Source organism: Hyla sarda, chromosome 3 (genome assembly GCF_029499605.1).
Source record: "Hyla sarda isolate aHylSar1 chromosome 3, aHylSar1.hap1, whole genome shotgun sequence".
Classification (NCBI taxonomy): Eukaryota; Metazoa; Chordata; class Amphibia; order Anura; family Hylidae; genus Hyla; species Hyla sarda.
The window spans coordinates 371,372,432-371,388,220 of NC_079191.1; the positions used below are offsets into that span (position 1 = coordinate 371,372,432).

General features: G+C 45.3%; 1 protein-coding gene across 1 annotated transcript in view; it reads left to right on the forward strand.

The window, feature by feature from the left end:
* Positions 1-15,789, forward strand: part of CRLS1 (cardiolipin synthase 1) — a 32,211-nt gene that overhangs the window by 5,402 nt on the left and 11,020 nt on the right. Inside the window, exons 2-5 of the mRNA XM_056567826.1 lie at positions 6,607-6,744; positions 8,600-8,729; positions 11,087-11,172; positions 13,052-13,120. Of these exons, the coding sequence (XP_056423801.1) occupies positions 6,607-6,744; positions 8,600-8,729; positions 11,087-11,172; positions 13,052-13,120 (423 nt within the window). The remainder of the gene's footprint in view (positions 1-6,606; positions 6,745-8,599; positions 8,730-11,086; positions 11,173-13,051; positions 13,121-15,789) is intronic.

Consider the following 15,789-nt stretch of genomic DNA (forward strand, 5'->3'; position numbering starts at 1 on the left):
ACTATACAGCTGCTGCTACTACTACTCCCATCACTGCTACTACTATACAGCTGCTACTACTACTCCCATCACTGCTACTACTATACAGCTGCTACTACTACTCCCATCACTGCTACTACTATACAGCTACTACTACTCCCATTACAGCTACTACTACTCCCATCACTGCTACTCCCATCACTGCTACTACTATACAGCTACTACTCCCATCACTGCTACTACTATACAGCTACTGCTACTCCCATCACTGCTACTACTATACAGCTACTGCTACTCCCATCACTGCTACTGCTATACAGCTACTGCTACTCCCATCACTGCTACTACTACTCCCATCACTGCTACTACTACTACTCCCATCACTGCTACTACTATACAGCTGCTACTACTACTCCCATCACTGCTACTACTATACAGCTACTACTACTCCCATCACTGCTACTCCCATCACTGCTACTACTATACAGCTACTGCTACTCCCATCACTGCTACTACTATACAGCTACTGCTACTCCCATCACTGCTACTACTATACAGCTACTGCTACTCCCATCACTGCTACTACTATACAGCTACTGCTACTCCCATCACTGCTACTACTATACAGCTACTGCTACTCCCATCACTGCTACTACTATACAGCTACTGCTACTCCCATCACTGCTACTACTATACAGCTACTGCTGCTCCCATCACTGCTACTACTATACAGCTACTGCTACTCCCATCACTGCTACTACTATACAGCTACTGCTACTCCCATCACTGCTACTACTATACAGCTACTGCTACTCCCATCACTGCTACTACTATACAGCTACTGCTACTCCCATCACTGCTACTACTATACAGCTACTGCTACTCCCATCACTGCTACTACTATACAGCTACTGCTGCTCCCATCACTGCTACTACTATACAGCTACTGCTGCTCCCATCACTGCTACTACTATACAGCTACTGCTGCTCCCATCACTGCTACTACTATACAGCTACTGCTACTCCCATCACTGCTACTACTACTCCCATCACTGCTACTACTATACTGCTACTACTACTCCCATCACTGCTACTACTATACAGCTACTGCTACTCCCATCACTGCTACTACTACTCCCATCACTGCTACTACTATACTGCTACTACTACTCCCATCACTGCTACTACTATACAGCTACTGCTACTCCCATCACTGCTACTGCTACTCCCATCACTGCTACTACTATACAGCTACTGCTACTCCCATCACTGCTACTACTACTCCCATCACTGCTACTACTACTACTCCCATCACTGCTACTACTATACAGCTGCTACTACTACTCCCATTACAGCTACTACTACTCCCATCACTGCTACTCCCATCACTGCTACTACTATACAGCTACTGCTACTCCCATCACTGCTACTACTATACTGCTACTACTACTCCCATCACTGCTACTACTATACAGCTACTGCTACTCCCATCACTGCTACTACTACTCCCATCACTGCTACTACTATACTGCTACTACTACTCCCATCACTGCTACTACTATACAGCTACTGCTACTCCCATCACTGCTACTGCTACTCCCATCACTGCTACTACTATACAGCTACTGCTACTCCCATCACTGCTACTACTACTCCCATCACTGCTACTACTACTACTCCCATCACTGCTACTACTATACAGCTGCTACTACTACTCCCATCACTGCTACTACTATACAGCTACTACTACTCCCATTACAGCTACTACTACTCCCATCACTGCTACTCCCATCACTGCTACTACTATACAGCTGCTACTCCCATCACTGCTACTACTATACAGCTACTGCTACTCCCATCACTGCTACTACTATACAGCTACTGCTACTCCCATCACTGCTACTACTATACAGCTACTGCTACTCCCATCACTGCTACTACTATACAGCTACTGCTACTCCCATCACTGCTACTACTATACAGCTACTGCTACTCCCATCACTGCTACTACTATACAGCTACTGCTACTCCCATCACTGCTACTACTATACAGCTACTGCTACTCCCATCACTGCTACTACTATACAGCTACTGCTACTCCCATCACTGCTACTACTATACAGCTACTGCTACTCCCATCACTGCTACTACTATACAGCTACTGCTACTCCCATCACTGCTACTACTATACAGCTACTGCTACTCCCATCACTGCTACTACTATACAGCTACTGCTACTCCCATCACTGCTACTACTATACAGCTACTGCTGCTCCCATCACTGCTACTACTATACAGCTACTGCTGCTCCCATCACTGCTACTACTATACAGCTACTGCTACTCCCATCACTGCTACTACTACTCCCATCACTGCTACTACTATACTGCTACTACTACTCCCATCACTGCTACTACTATACAGCTACTGCTACTCCCATCACTGCTACTACTACTCCCATCACTGCTACTACTATACAGCTACTACTACTCCCATCACTGCTACTGCTACTCCCATCACTGCTACTACTATACAGCTACTGCTACTCCCATCACTGCTACTACTACTCCCATCACTGCTACTACTACTCCCATCACTGCTACTACTATACAGCTACTGCTACTCCCATCACTGCTACTGCTACTCCCATCACTGCTACTACTATACAGCTACTGCTACTCCCATCACTGCTACTACTATACAGCTACTGCTACTCCCATCACTGCTACTACTATACAGCTACTGCTGCTCCCATCACTGCTACTACTATACAGCTACTGCTACTCCCATCACTGCTACTACTACTCCCATCACTGCTACTACTATACTGCTACTACTACTCCCATCACTGCTACTACTATACAGCTACTGCTACTCCCATCACTGCTACTACTACTCCCATCACTGCTACTACTATACAGCTACTGCTACTCCCATCACTGCTACTGCTACTCCCATCACTGCTACTACTATACAGCTACTGCTACTCCCATCACTGCTACTACTACTCCCATCACTGCTACTACTACTACTCCCATCACTGCTACTACTATACAGCTGCTACTACTACTCCCATCACTGCTACTACTATACAGCTACTACTACTCCCATTACAGCTACTACTACTCCCATCACTGCTACTCCCATCACTGCTACTACTATACAGCTGCTACTCCCATCACTGCTACTACTATACAGCTACTGCTACTCCCATCACTGCTACTACTATACAGCTACTGCTACTCCCATCACTGCTACTACTATACAGCTACTGCTACTCCCATCACTGCTACTACTATACAGCTACTGCTACTCCCATCACTGCTACTACTATACAGCTACTGCTACTCCCATCACTGCTACTACTATACAGCTACTGCTACTCCCATCACTGCTACTACTATACAGCTACTGCTACTCCCATCACTGCTACTACTATACAGCTACTGCTACTCCCATCACTGCTACTACTATACAGCTACTGCTACTCCCATCACTGCTACTACTATACAGCTACTGCTACTCCCATCACTGCTACTACTATACAGCTACTGCTACTCCCATCACTGCTACTACTATACAGCTACTGCTGCTCCCATCACTGCTACTACTATACAGCTACTGCTGCTCCCATCACTGCTACTACTATACAGCTACTGCTACTCCCATCACTGCTACTACTACTCCCATCACTGCTACTACTATACTGCTACTACTACTCCCATCACTGCTACTACTATACAGCTACTGCTACTCCCATCACTGCTACTACTACTCCCATCACTGCTACTACTATACTGCTACTACTACTCCCATCACTGCTACTACTATACAGCTGCTACTACTACTCCCATCACTGCTACTACTATACAGCTACTACTACTCCCATTACAGCTACTACTACTCCCATCACTGCTACTCCCATCACTGCTACTACTATACAGCTGCTACTCCCATCACTGCTACTACTATACAGCTACTGCTACTCCCATCACTGCTACTACTATACAGCTACTGCTACTCCCATCACTGCTACTACTATACAGCTACTGCTACTCCCATCACTGCTACTACTATACAGCTACTGCTACTCCCATCACTGCTACTACTATACAGCTACTGCTACTCCCATCACTGCTACTACTATACAGCTACTGCTACTACTATACAGCTACTGCTACTCCCATCACTGCTACTACTATACAGCTACTGCTACTCCCATCACTGCTACTACTATACAGCTACTGCTACTCCCATCACTGCTACTACTATACAGCTACTGCTACTCCCATCACTGCTACTACTATACAGCTACTGCTGCTCCCATCACTGCTACTACTATACAGCTACTGCTGCTCCCATCACTGCTACTACTATACAGCTACTGCTGCTCCCATCACTGCTACTACTATACAGCTACTGCTACTCCCATCACTGCTACTACTACTCCCATCACTGCTACTACTATACTGCTACTACTACTCCCATCACTGCTACTACTATACAGCTACTGCTACTCCCATCACTGCTACTACTACTCCCATCACTGCTACTACTATACTGCTACTACTACTCCCATCACTGCTACTACTATACAGCTACTGCTACTCCCATCACTGCTACTGCTACTCCCATCACTGCTACTACTATACAGCTACTGCTACTCCCATCACTGCTACTACTACTCCCATCACTGCTACTACTACTACTCCCATCACTGCTACTACTATACAGCTGCTACTACTACTCCCATCACTGCTACTACTATACAGCTACTACTACTCCCATTACAGCTACTACTACTCCCATCACTGCTACTACTACTCCCATCACTGCTACTACTACTACTCCCATCACTGCTACTACTATACAGCTGCTACTACTACTCCCATCACTGCTACTACTATACAGCTACTACTACTCCCATTACAGCTACTACTACTCCCATCACTGCTACTCCCATCACTGCTACTACTATACAGCTGCTACTCCCATCACTGCTACTACTATACAGCTACTGCTACTCCCATCACTGCTACTACTATACAGCTACTGCTACTCCCATCACTGCTACTACTATACAGCTACTGCTACTCCCATCACTGCTACTACTATACAGCTACTGCTACTCCCATCACTGCTACTACTATACAGCTACTGCTACTCCCATCACTGCTACTACTATACAGCTACTGCTACTCCCATCACTGCTACTACTATACAGCTACTGCTACTCCCATCACTGCTACTACTATACAGCTACTGCTACTCCCATCACTGCTACTACTATACAGCTACTGCTACTCCCATCACTGCTACTACTATACAGCTACTGCTGCTCCCATCACTGCTACTACTATACAGCTACTGCTGCTCCCATCACTGCTACTACTATACAGCTACTGCTGCTCCCATCACTGCTACTACTATACAGCTACTGCTACTCCCATCACTGCTACTACTACTCCCATCACTGCTACTACTATACTGCTACTACTACTCCCATCACTGCTACTACTATACAGCTACTGCTACTCCCATCACTGCTACTACTATACAGCTACTGCTACTCCCATCACTGCTACTACTATACAGCTACTGCTGCTCCCATCACTGCTACTACTATACAGCTACTGCTGCTCCCATCACTGCTACTACTATACAGCTACTGCTGCTCCCATCACTGCTACTACTATACAGCTACTGCTGCTTCCATCACTGCTACTACTATACAGCTACTGCTGCTCCCATCACTGCTACTACTATACAGCTACTGCTGCTCCCATCACTGCTACTACTATACAGCTACTACTGCTCCCATCACTGCTACTACTACTCCCATCACTGCTACTACTATACTGCTACTACTACTCCCATCACTGCTACTACTATACAGCTACTACTACTCCCATCACTGCTACTACTATACAGCTACTACTGCTCCCATCACTGCTACTACTATACAGCTACTACTGCTCCCATCACTGCTACTACTACTCCCATCACTGCTACTACTATACTGCTACTACTACTCCCATCACTGCTACTACTATACAGCTACTACTACTCCCATCACTGCTACTACTATACAGCTACTACTGCTCCCATCACTGCTACTACTATACAGCTACTACTGCTCCCATCACTGCTACTACTACTCCCATCACTGCTACTACTATACAGCTACTACTACTCCCATCACTGCTACTACTACTCCCATCACTGCTACTACTATACAGCTACTACTACTCCCATCACTGCTACTACTATACAGCTACTACTACTCCCATCACTGCTACTACTATACAGCTACTGCTACTCCCATCACTGCTACTACTATACAGCTACTGCTACTCCCATCACTGCTACTACTATACAGCTACTACTACTCCCATCACTGCTACTACTATACAGCTACTACTACTCCCATCACTGCTACTACTATACAGCTACTACTCCTCCCATCACTGCTACTATAAACTAGCACAACCTGTCTTCTGCTATTCCCATGTCGTTGTCTTTTGTGTACCTGCTCCTGACCTGTTGCTCGGTTATATTAACCCTTATAGGAGGTGATCAGGGATCGGCGGTGTATTCCTTACTCTCTCCACTTCTTTTCTTTTACAGTATGAAAACCCCTGGACGATCCCAAATCTCCTGTCCATGACCAGGATCGGCCTCTCTCCAGTCCTCGGTTACCTCATTGTTGGAGAAGACTTTAACCTTGCACTTGGGATTTTCGTCCTCGCAGGGATAACAGATTTGGTGCGTGTTGAGCTCCTTCAGGTCCTTAGTACATTCATCTAATCACACTACACAGATTACTTGTAGAATAAAATCTGCAAGCAAATCCAATGTGGTGTAGAACTCCTACAGATTGTTTTAGCAGATTTTACCTACAACCAGTGCACAATGTAAATAGACATGCTGCAGATTTTAATAGGACTGCTGCTCCATATAAACAACAATAATGTATGAAGCAAAAACACTGAACAAGTTAATTCTCTGGGTGGATACATTTAAATGGTGGAAAGCTCTGCCTGCTTGAAATTCCGTAGTGTGCGGCAGAATCTCATTGACAGCAATAGGACTCTGTTGCTCTGGAATTTCTGAGTGGAATTCTTGCTCTTAAATTCTGTAGTGTGAACCTAGTCTTATAAGGAGGTATTGCCTTCACTGACATTAATGGCATAATTATAGGATGCTCGGTCTCTCTGGAATACCTATATGGCCGTGTTTCCCAAACAGGGTGCCTCCAGCTGTTGCAAAACTACAACTCCCAGCATGCCCGGTCAGCCTGTTTGGGGAACAATGCTATATGGAGATCTGGGTTTTCCACCCTACTCCTGCCGGTTCTTGACGTACAGCAGATGTGAGCCCCCAGAGGTGACGTCACCAGAATTTCCTGTACAGAGGGGGCTTGGAAGTGTTTACAGATCTCATATATCCTCCCTCAATGGATCATGATCAGCAATTATAGATTTAAAGGAGTAGTCCAGTCCTGAAAAACATCCCCTATCCTAAGGATAGGAGACAAGTTTCAGATCACAGGGGGGGGTCCGACCGCTGGGGCCCCCCGCGATCTGTACGGTACCCCGGCAGCCTGCGAGGTCACCTTGCCACCCGTCAATCCCCAGAGATTTATTAAGGATGGATTTCTGGTTTTGGCCACTTGCAGGTTAACATATAGACCAACCATGGTTTTGCAAAACTACAACTCCCACCATGCTGGGAGTTGTAGTTTTGCAACAGCTGGAGGCACCCTGGTTGTCTCATGTAGACAGGTCACACATAATGATCTAATGGTAACCATTAAAGGAGTAGTCCAGTCCTGAAAAACATATCCCATATCCTAAGGATAGGGGACAAGTTTCAGATCGCAGGGGGTCCCACCGCTGGGGCCCCCCGTGATTTCCTGTACGGGGCCCCGGCAGCCCGCGGCGCTGCCTTCGTCAATCTCCGCCTCTGCCATAGAGTTGTATTGAGGATGTGTGTCGGCCGCTGCTTCGTGCAGTGGTCAACACGCCACCTTCCCGCGGGCTGCCGGGGCCCCATACAGGAGATCACTGGGGGCCCCAGCGGTCGGACCCCCTGCGATACGAAACTTATCCCCTATCCTTATAGGGGATATGTTTTTCAGGAATGGACTACCCCTTTAACAGTTACCATTAGATCATTATGAGTGACCTGTCTAGATGAGACAACCCGGGTGCCTCCAGCTGTTGCAAAACTACAACTCCCAGCATTGTGGGAGTTGTAGTTTTGAAACACCCTGGTTGGTCTATATGTTGACCTGCAAGTGGTCAAAACCAGAAATCCATCTCTGGCGATTGACGGGTGGCAAGGTGACCCCATTTGTTTACATTAGATGGGATGCGGCATGATTCAGGCAGTGTGGCATGTGGTTTTTGGCCATACGACTTGTGTCATTCCGAGCTGGCCACAATACACCCGTGACACATTCATATGGCTGGCCGCGTTCTAGCCTGGTCTACCCATAAACATGCCTAGTCTGAGGGCACAGGCAAGCTTGGAGGGATATGTTAATCTGATCTGCAGCTGTGTTGTCCCGATGACCAGTTGGGTTACTGACTTTCCAGTGTGTTTTCTCTCTCTATAGTTGGATGGATATATTGCAAGGAATTGGGCCAATCAGAAGTCAGCGTTGGGAAGTGCTCTTGATCCACTAGCGGACAAAATCCTGATCAGTGTCCTGTACGTCTGCTTAACGTATGCAAATCTAATCCCAGGTAGGAAGATCCCGCCAAATGATGTCACAAAGTGTATTTGTTTCCCGTTTAGCATCACTTCACATCAGGGCTTTGTTCATACAACGGAATTTATGAGCGGAATTCAGGAGAAAAATGTAATACCGTTGGGATTCTGCTGTACTGTGCACATGGCGCAACTTCTTTCCTCCAAGCGGACATTCCGCAAATATTCCGCCGTGTGAATGAAAATACCCTCCTTTCTCACTTGAAGGGGCGTAGCCGGGAAGAAAACGTCTCTTAACCTCTTAAGGAACATGGACGTCTATACACGTCCAATGGCCCTTAACCGTGTATGACGCGGGCTCCTGACTCGAGCCTGGTCATACCGGCCGGCCCCCAGCTGATTCCTGTAGCTGGGGGCCGGCGTTAATAGCCAACATGCGGCGATCGCTGCGGGCGGCTATTAACCCTTTAGATCGCCGCTGTCAAAGTTGACAGCGGCGTCTAAAGGTGCCTGTATTCAGTTCCTGGTGGTCCAGTAGGGTGGTGGATTCGCAACCCCCCCCCCCCCCCGCAGCGCGATCGCTGGGGGGGGCGATCCACTGCTGAGTTAGCCTGAGGGCTTACCTCTCCTTCCGTGTCAGCTCCGGCTCTCTGAATGATGCAGCCTGGCAGGGCCAGGCTTTATCATTCGTGCGCAGAGCACACAGATGAATGGGATTGTATGTAATCCCATTGATCTGTATGAGGAATCAAATGATTTCTCCTGAAAGTCCCCTAAGGGGACTAAAAGTGTAAAAAGAAAAAGTTTAAGAATAGTTTAAAAACACACACATTAACCCCTTCCTTATTAAAAGTTTAAATCACCCCCCTTTTCCCAAATTACATATAAAAAAAATATATAAACATAATAAAAATAAACATATATCGCCGCGTGCTTAAATGTCCAAACTCTAAAAATATATAATAAATTAAAACCGCACGGTAAATGGCGTACGCGCAAAAAAATTCCACAATAGCGTCTTTTTGGTCACTTTTCATACCATAAAAAAAGGAATAAAATGCAATCAAAAAGTCCGATCAAAACAAAAATGGTACCGTTTAAAACTTCAGATCACGGCGCAAAAAATTAGAAAAACAGACTGCACACCAGTAAGGTCCTGTACACGACCGATCCAATCAAAAGCCAAAAATCATGTATATAATAACACCAGCTGACCTACACCAGTGATAGAGGTGGTTTAAAATATCCTCAATAAAAGATACATATAGTACAAATAGTGCTGTTTTGTACACAGTAATCTTTAAACCAGAATGTAACTGCTAAAAGAAGAAAACTATATTCCTTCAACTCTATCCAAGTAGGGAGTGCTATAATGTTATACAAGCACATCCGTTCACATAAGAAATGTTGTATCAAGGCACATTCAACCTGATGTGACTAACCATCTGGTGGTCACTCAACATACAATTACTCCCAACATACCATTACATCCTATGGTGGTGACTGAAATACCCAACGCGTTTCTATCTCCTATTACAGCGATGTCATCAGGGGAGATAACACAGGAGTCAATCAATTGGAGGTGTTGAGATAGGCCCCCATTGGCACCAGACCTCAGGAGATATATCCATATGGCTTTGTAAAGTATTTTGTTGATACTTTTATATATCTAAGTATTGCAAACAAGAGGCCACCGCATGATATGCGCATTGGCATGTTGTGGCCCCTTGTGTGAGTCCGTTCAGGTGATACATACCCTGACGGTCCTTCTTGATTGACTCCTGTGTTATCTCCCCTGATGACATCGCTGTAATAGGCGATAGAAACGCGTTGGGTATTTCAGTCACCACCATAGGATGTAATTGTATGTTGGGAGTAATTGTATGTTGAGTGACCACCAGATGGTTAGTCACATCAGGTTGAATGTGCCTTGATACAACATTTCTTATGTGAACGGATGTGCTTGTATAACATTATAGCACTCCCTACTTGGAAATAGTTGATGAAGGAATATCGTTTTCTTCTTTTAGCAGTTACATTCTGGTTTAAAGATTACTGGGTCCCAGCGATCAGACATCTTATCCCACTATCCTTTTGGATAGGGGATAAAATGTCTAAAGCTGGAATACCCCTTTTAATCACAGCATAGGGTCTGAGTGAAGTGGTAGGATGCGCACGTACACCGCTCCTCCTTCTGAGCCTCCGAAGATAGCAAAGACCTGTTCTCTGATGGTGGGGGATTGACCTCTGTGTATAGGTGTAAATATTATAAGCTGGAATACATTTTGTAATGATATTGTAACCTCTCCAATTCAGACTTGCTTTGTGTGAAATAGTCTAGATTTTACAATACTCGTGCTGCACTGTAATATCTAGTTTGCTTGCTTTTCAGTTCCTCTGACAGTCATGATCATTCTGAGGGACATTGCCTTGATTGGTTCTGTTTTTTATGTCCGCTATAAAACCCTTCCACCTCCAGTAAGTATATGAAAAGTGTGCACATACCTTAATTATGTATATTCCAAACCTAATCCATAATGCATGTTGGTAGAACACTGTAGGGTCTAGAGCAGGGGTACTCAACTAGATGTACCTTAATCCGGACCGGGGCCGCCAGTCATCCGGACCTCCAGACGATCTCCCCCTTTTCATTTGTAGCAGTGTCTTTAAGACACCGAAACAAATGAATAGCTGAGGCCTGGAGTGAGGGAACGCTGTTTGTTCTCTGCCCAGCAGCGCTTCTCCTGTGATGCAGGCAGCGCAATTAGCGCTGCATGCATAATCTGCTCTGGCCAGGCCTGACAAAAAGAGTCCAGAGCAGCGGGACCTGGGATGGGAGCCAAGTGTTCCCCCACCTGTGACTCTCCAGTTATTGTAGAACTGTAGCTCCCATCATGACCTTCTGCCTGTGCATGATGGGAGTTGTAATTTGCACCAGCTGGAGAGTCACAGTGGCGTTGTTCATTGTGGGGGGCACAGTGGCGTTGTTCATTGTGGGGGGCACAGTGGCGTTGTTCATTGTGGGGGGCACAGTGGCGTTGTTCATTGTGGGGGGCACAGTGGCGTCGTTCATTGTGGGGGGCACAGTGGCGTCGTTCATTGTGGGGGGCACAGTGGCGTCGTTCATTGTGGGGGGCACAGTGGCGTCGTTCATTGTGGGGGGCACAGTGGCGTCGTTCATTGTGGGGGGCACAGTGGCGTCGTTCATTGTGGGGATGCAGAGGTACAAATAGACGGTACATGGCACAGTGTTTGTCAAATGTGTTTGGGGGCATAGCGTGTGGCAGTATTATATTCAGGGGGTACAGTGTGTTTCTGAATTATTTTCAGGGGTACAATGTGTGGCAGTAATGTATTCAGGGGTATAGTTTGTGACAGTATTCAGGTCATACATCCTCCACACTTCAGGTGCTCGTTTGCCATTTCCTTCATGGCACTGAGGTGAACCAGGCCTTAGCGTTCAGCTCGGACCTTTACCAGATGGCAGACCTTAATAAGCGGACCCTCCCAAAAAATAGTTGACTACCCTGATCTAGAAACAATAAAGAAGTCACAACTAGAGAAGCTTTTGTACACCTACTGACTGCCAGAATAAAAAATTGGTTGCTGTGTTTTTGGCTTCCACAACCACTGAAAGGGACACCATGAAAACTTTTTAGCTGTTTTGTATTATGTTAACCTATGTTAAAGTAATTTCTTTAGGCGCTCCTGTTATGATGGAGGCGGTATGATATGTTTAAATCTCTTGCCCAAGGTAAAGCAATCAGGTGACATGAGTCAGGAATTCCCATTGATTTGCATGGGAATTCCAGACATACGTCTCCTGATGGCATCATCACGGGGCTTGTCTTGAGCTACGAGTCTGCCTCCAGACGTGGCAAGAACGCTTGGGCCGCGTTTACACAGCAGAATTTCTGCATAGAATTCTGCATGAAAATTCAGCATGAATTTATAGCCAATACACTTCAATGGGATTCCGCTGTCTCATTCACACAGCAGAATTTCTGCTGCAGAATTTCCTCTGCAGGAAGGCCATTGAAGTGAATGGGCAAGTAATTTTTATGTAATTTACTGCAGAATTCCGTGCAAAAATTCTTCTGTGTAAACATAGCCTAAGATCTATTTGATGGCCAGAGCACCAAATGGTAAAATGTGTCCTGTCTGTAACCACCACTAGAGGGAGCTTACAGTATACTGTTCATACATTGAGCTCAATAATAAAACAGTATGCAGGAATCTTTTATTGCCCAGGAGTTAGGGGTTTGGTTTTGTTCTTCCATAGGATTGAATATTTTTTTTAAAATGTGATCCAGATCTTTTAACATCCGTCAATTCTTTGATTCCTCTTTACCTGTAGAGAACTCTTGGCAGATATTTTAACCCTTGCCATGTAACTGCTCAGTTAGAGCCAACGTTTATCAGTAAGGTAAGAATATATCCATCCATGTCTATTTACATGGCTTTTTTTTTTTTTTTTGTGTGACATAACAGCTACTGGCAGCCATTTAATGATGTACTTGTCCCTTACCATGATATCCCTTCATATAGATAATTAACATGACCAGGAAGTCTATTGTTCCCTGTTAGTAGTAATAATTGCAAATGTCACTTTCTCATTTTGCAATATTGCAGCCTTGGTAAATTAAAAATAATTTCAATCTGCACTCATTACCAAATCAAAAAGTGAAAACAGAATTGTATAACTGTTTGGTAATTTATTAAAAACTAAAACTTCACATGGAAATAAGTATTCAGACCCTTTGCAGTGACACTGATCTCTGTGATGCTTTTACACCTTGATGGGAGTCCCCTGTGGTATATTTTGTTGATTGGACAGAATTTGGAAAGACACAGCCCTGTCTATATAAGATCTTACAGCTGACAATCACATCGGAGCAAAACCCAAGCTATGAGAGGGAAAGAACTGCCTGTAAAGCTCGGAGACAGGCTAACTCACTCAGGCTATGTTCCCTAACTACTCCTAATACTCCCACCCTTAACCTCTTAAGGACCAGGCCATTTTACACCTTAGCATTTTGCACACCTGACCACCGTCACTTTAAGCATTAATAACTCTAAGATGCTTTTACCGAATATTCTGATTCTGAGATTGTTTGTTTGTTCGTGACATATTCTACTTTATTTTGGTGGTAAATTTTCGGCATTACTTGCATCCTTGTTTTGTGAAAAATTCCAAAATTTCATGAAAATTTTGAAAATGTAGCATTTTTCTAACTTTGAAGCTCTCTGCTTGTAAGGAAAATGGATATTCCAAATGTTATTTTTATTCACAAATACAATATGTCCACTTTATGTTGTCATTATAAAATGGACATATTTTTACTTTTTGAAAAAATTAGAGGGCTTCAAAGTAGAGCAGCAATTTTCAAAAATGTCATGAAAATTGCAAAATCTGAAGGGACAGATATTACAGAACTACAACTCCCAGCATGCCTAGGCAGTCTAGGCATGCTGAGAGTTGTAGTTTGGCAACATCTGGAGGGCTACAGTTTGGGCACCACTGTAACAGTGGTCCCCAAACTGTGACCCTTCAGATGTTGCAAAACTACAACTCCCAGCATGCCCAGACAGCCTTTGGCTGTCTGGGCATGATGGGAGTTGCAGTTCGGCCTTCCTAGTGGTTACCACAGTAAAAATCACTTTACTTTCAGTTTCATTTCTCCCCCCCACCGTTGATTCCCTACCTGAGCCGGGATCTCCGGTGAATATCTGCGATGATTGCCGGGCCCCACGAGTCTTCTCCTCCAGGTACCGGCCTCCATGTTCTCCCCCCGTTCTGCCTGACATCCAGGGGTGGGCAGAACAGGGGTTTCCATGGCAACCCACCGTCCTGCTCTGCCATTGGTCAGAATCAGTTCTGACCAATGGCAGGGGATGGGAGGAGATCGCAGCATTGCGACCTCACTCCTACCCTGCAGGATGCTGGGGCCTGTCACTGACAGGTCCGAGCATCCCTATTTTCCGGGTGATCGGGTCACCAGAGACCCGATCAGCCCGGAATAGGGTCTGCGATCGCCGACATGCGGGGGTCCCGGGACCCCCCTAGGCATTTGCACGGCATGCCTGCTGACCGATTTTTAGCTGGCATGCCGTTCCGATCTCTGCCCGTCCCAGGACGTCATTGGTCCTTAAGTGGTTAAAGGGGTACTCCGCTGCTCGGCTTTTGGAAAAAACTGTTCCAAACTATGAGCAGCGGAGTACCCCTTTAAAAAAAAAAAAAAAAAAAAAAAAAAATTCTGAGCTTTAAAAAGCTTTGTATCTTTCCTTTTATTCTTGCGCACTTCTTGCCCAGCAGAAGAAAGTGGGCATTTCCCAGCAGGCATCACATCACTGAAGCCTGCTGGGGGACCACTTCTGCCCTCACATCGTTGCAGTGCTGTGATGAATAGAAGATATAAAGCTCTGTGCAGCAGCTTTTAGTTTGTGTATCTTTTGGTGAGGCTCTTTGCAGCTGTCAATCAAGCTCAGTGCAGAGAAACACTTCCTGACTTTGGTCTCCAGACATTAAAAGCAGGAGACCAAAATCCTGAAATTTTGACCAGAGAATATGTTCTGGCCAAGAAGGGTGGCCAGAAGTATACAGCAGAAAAACTAATAAAACCTTTTTTATTTTAATGGAAGCCAATTACAAAATACCATATTTATTTGGTATAAGAAATCAAATCTTAAAAATCATGTTTAATGACCGTGCCCATTTAAAGGACTCTCGGACTGTGAGAAGCAGGATTCTCTGTTCTGATGAAAACAAGTCTGGACTTTTTTTTAACCTCAATTCTATTTGTCATGTCTGGAGGAAACCAGAGGCTACTCATCACCTGCCCAATACCATCCCTACAGTGAAGCATGGTGGTGGCAGCATCATACTGTAGGGGTGTCTTTCAACAGCTGGAATAGGGTTAAGGGAAAGCTGATCGGCGCAAAGTACAGAGCGATTCCTAACGAAAACTTGATCATGAGAGTGGCCATAAGCACACACTGTGGGGGAGATTTATAAAACTGTGTGAGGGATTTTTCCACAGCGACCAATCACAGCTCAGCAGTGAGCTCTGGTAAAGTGAAAGCTGGCCCGTGATT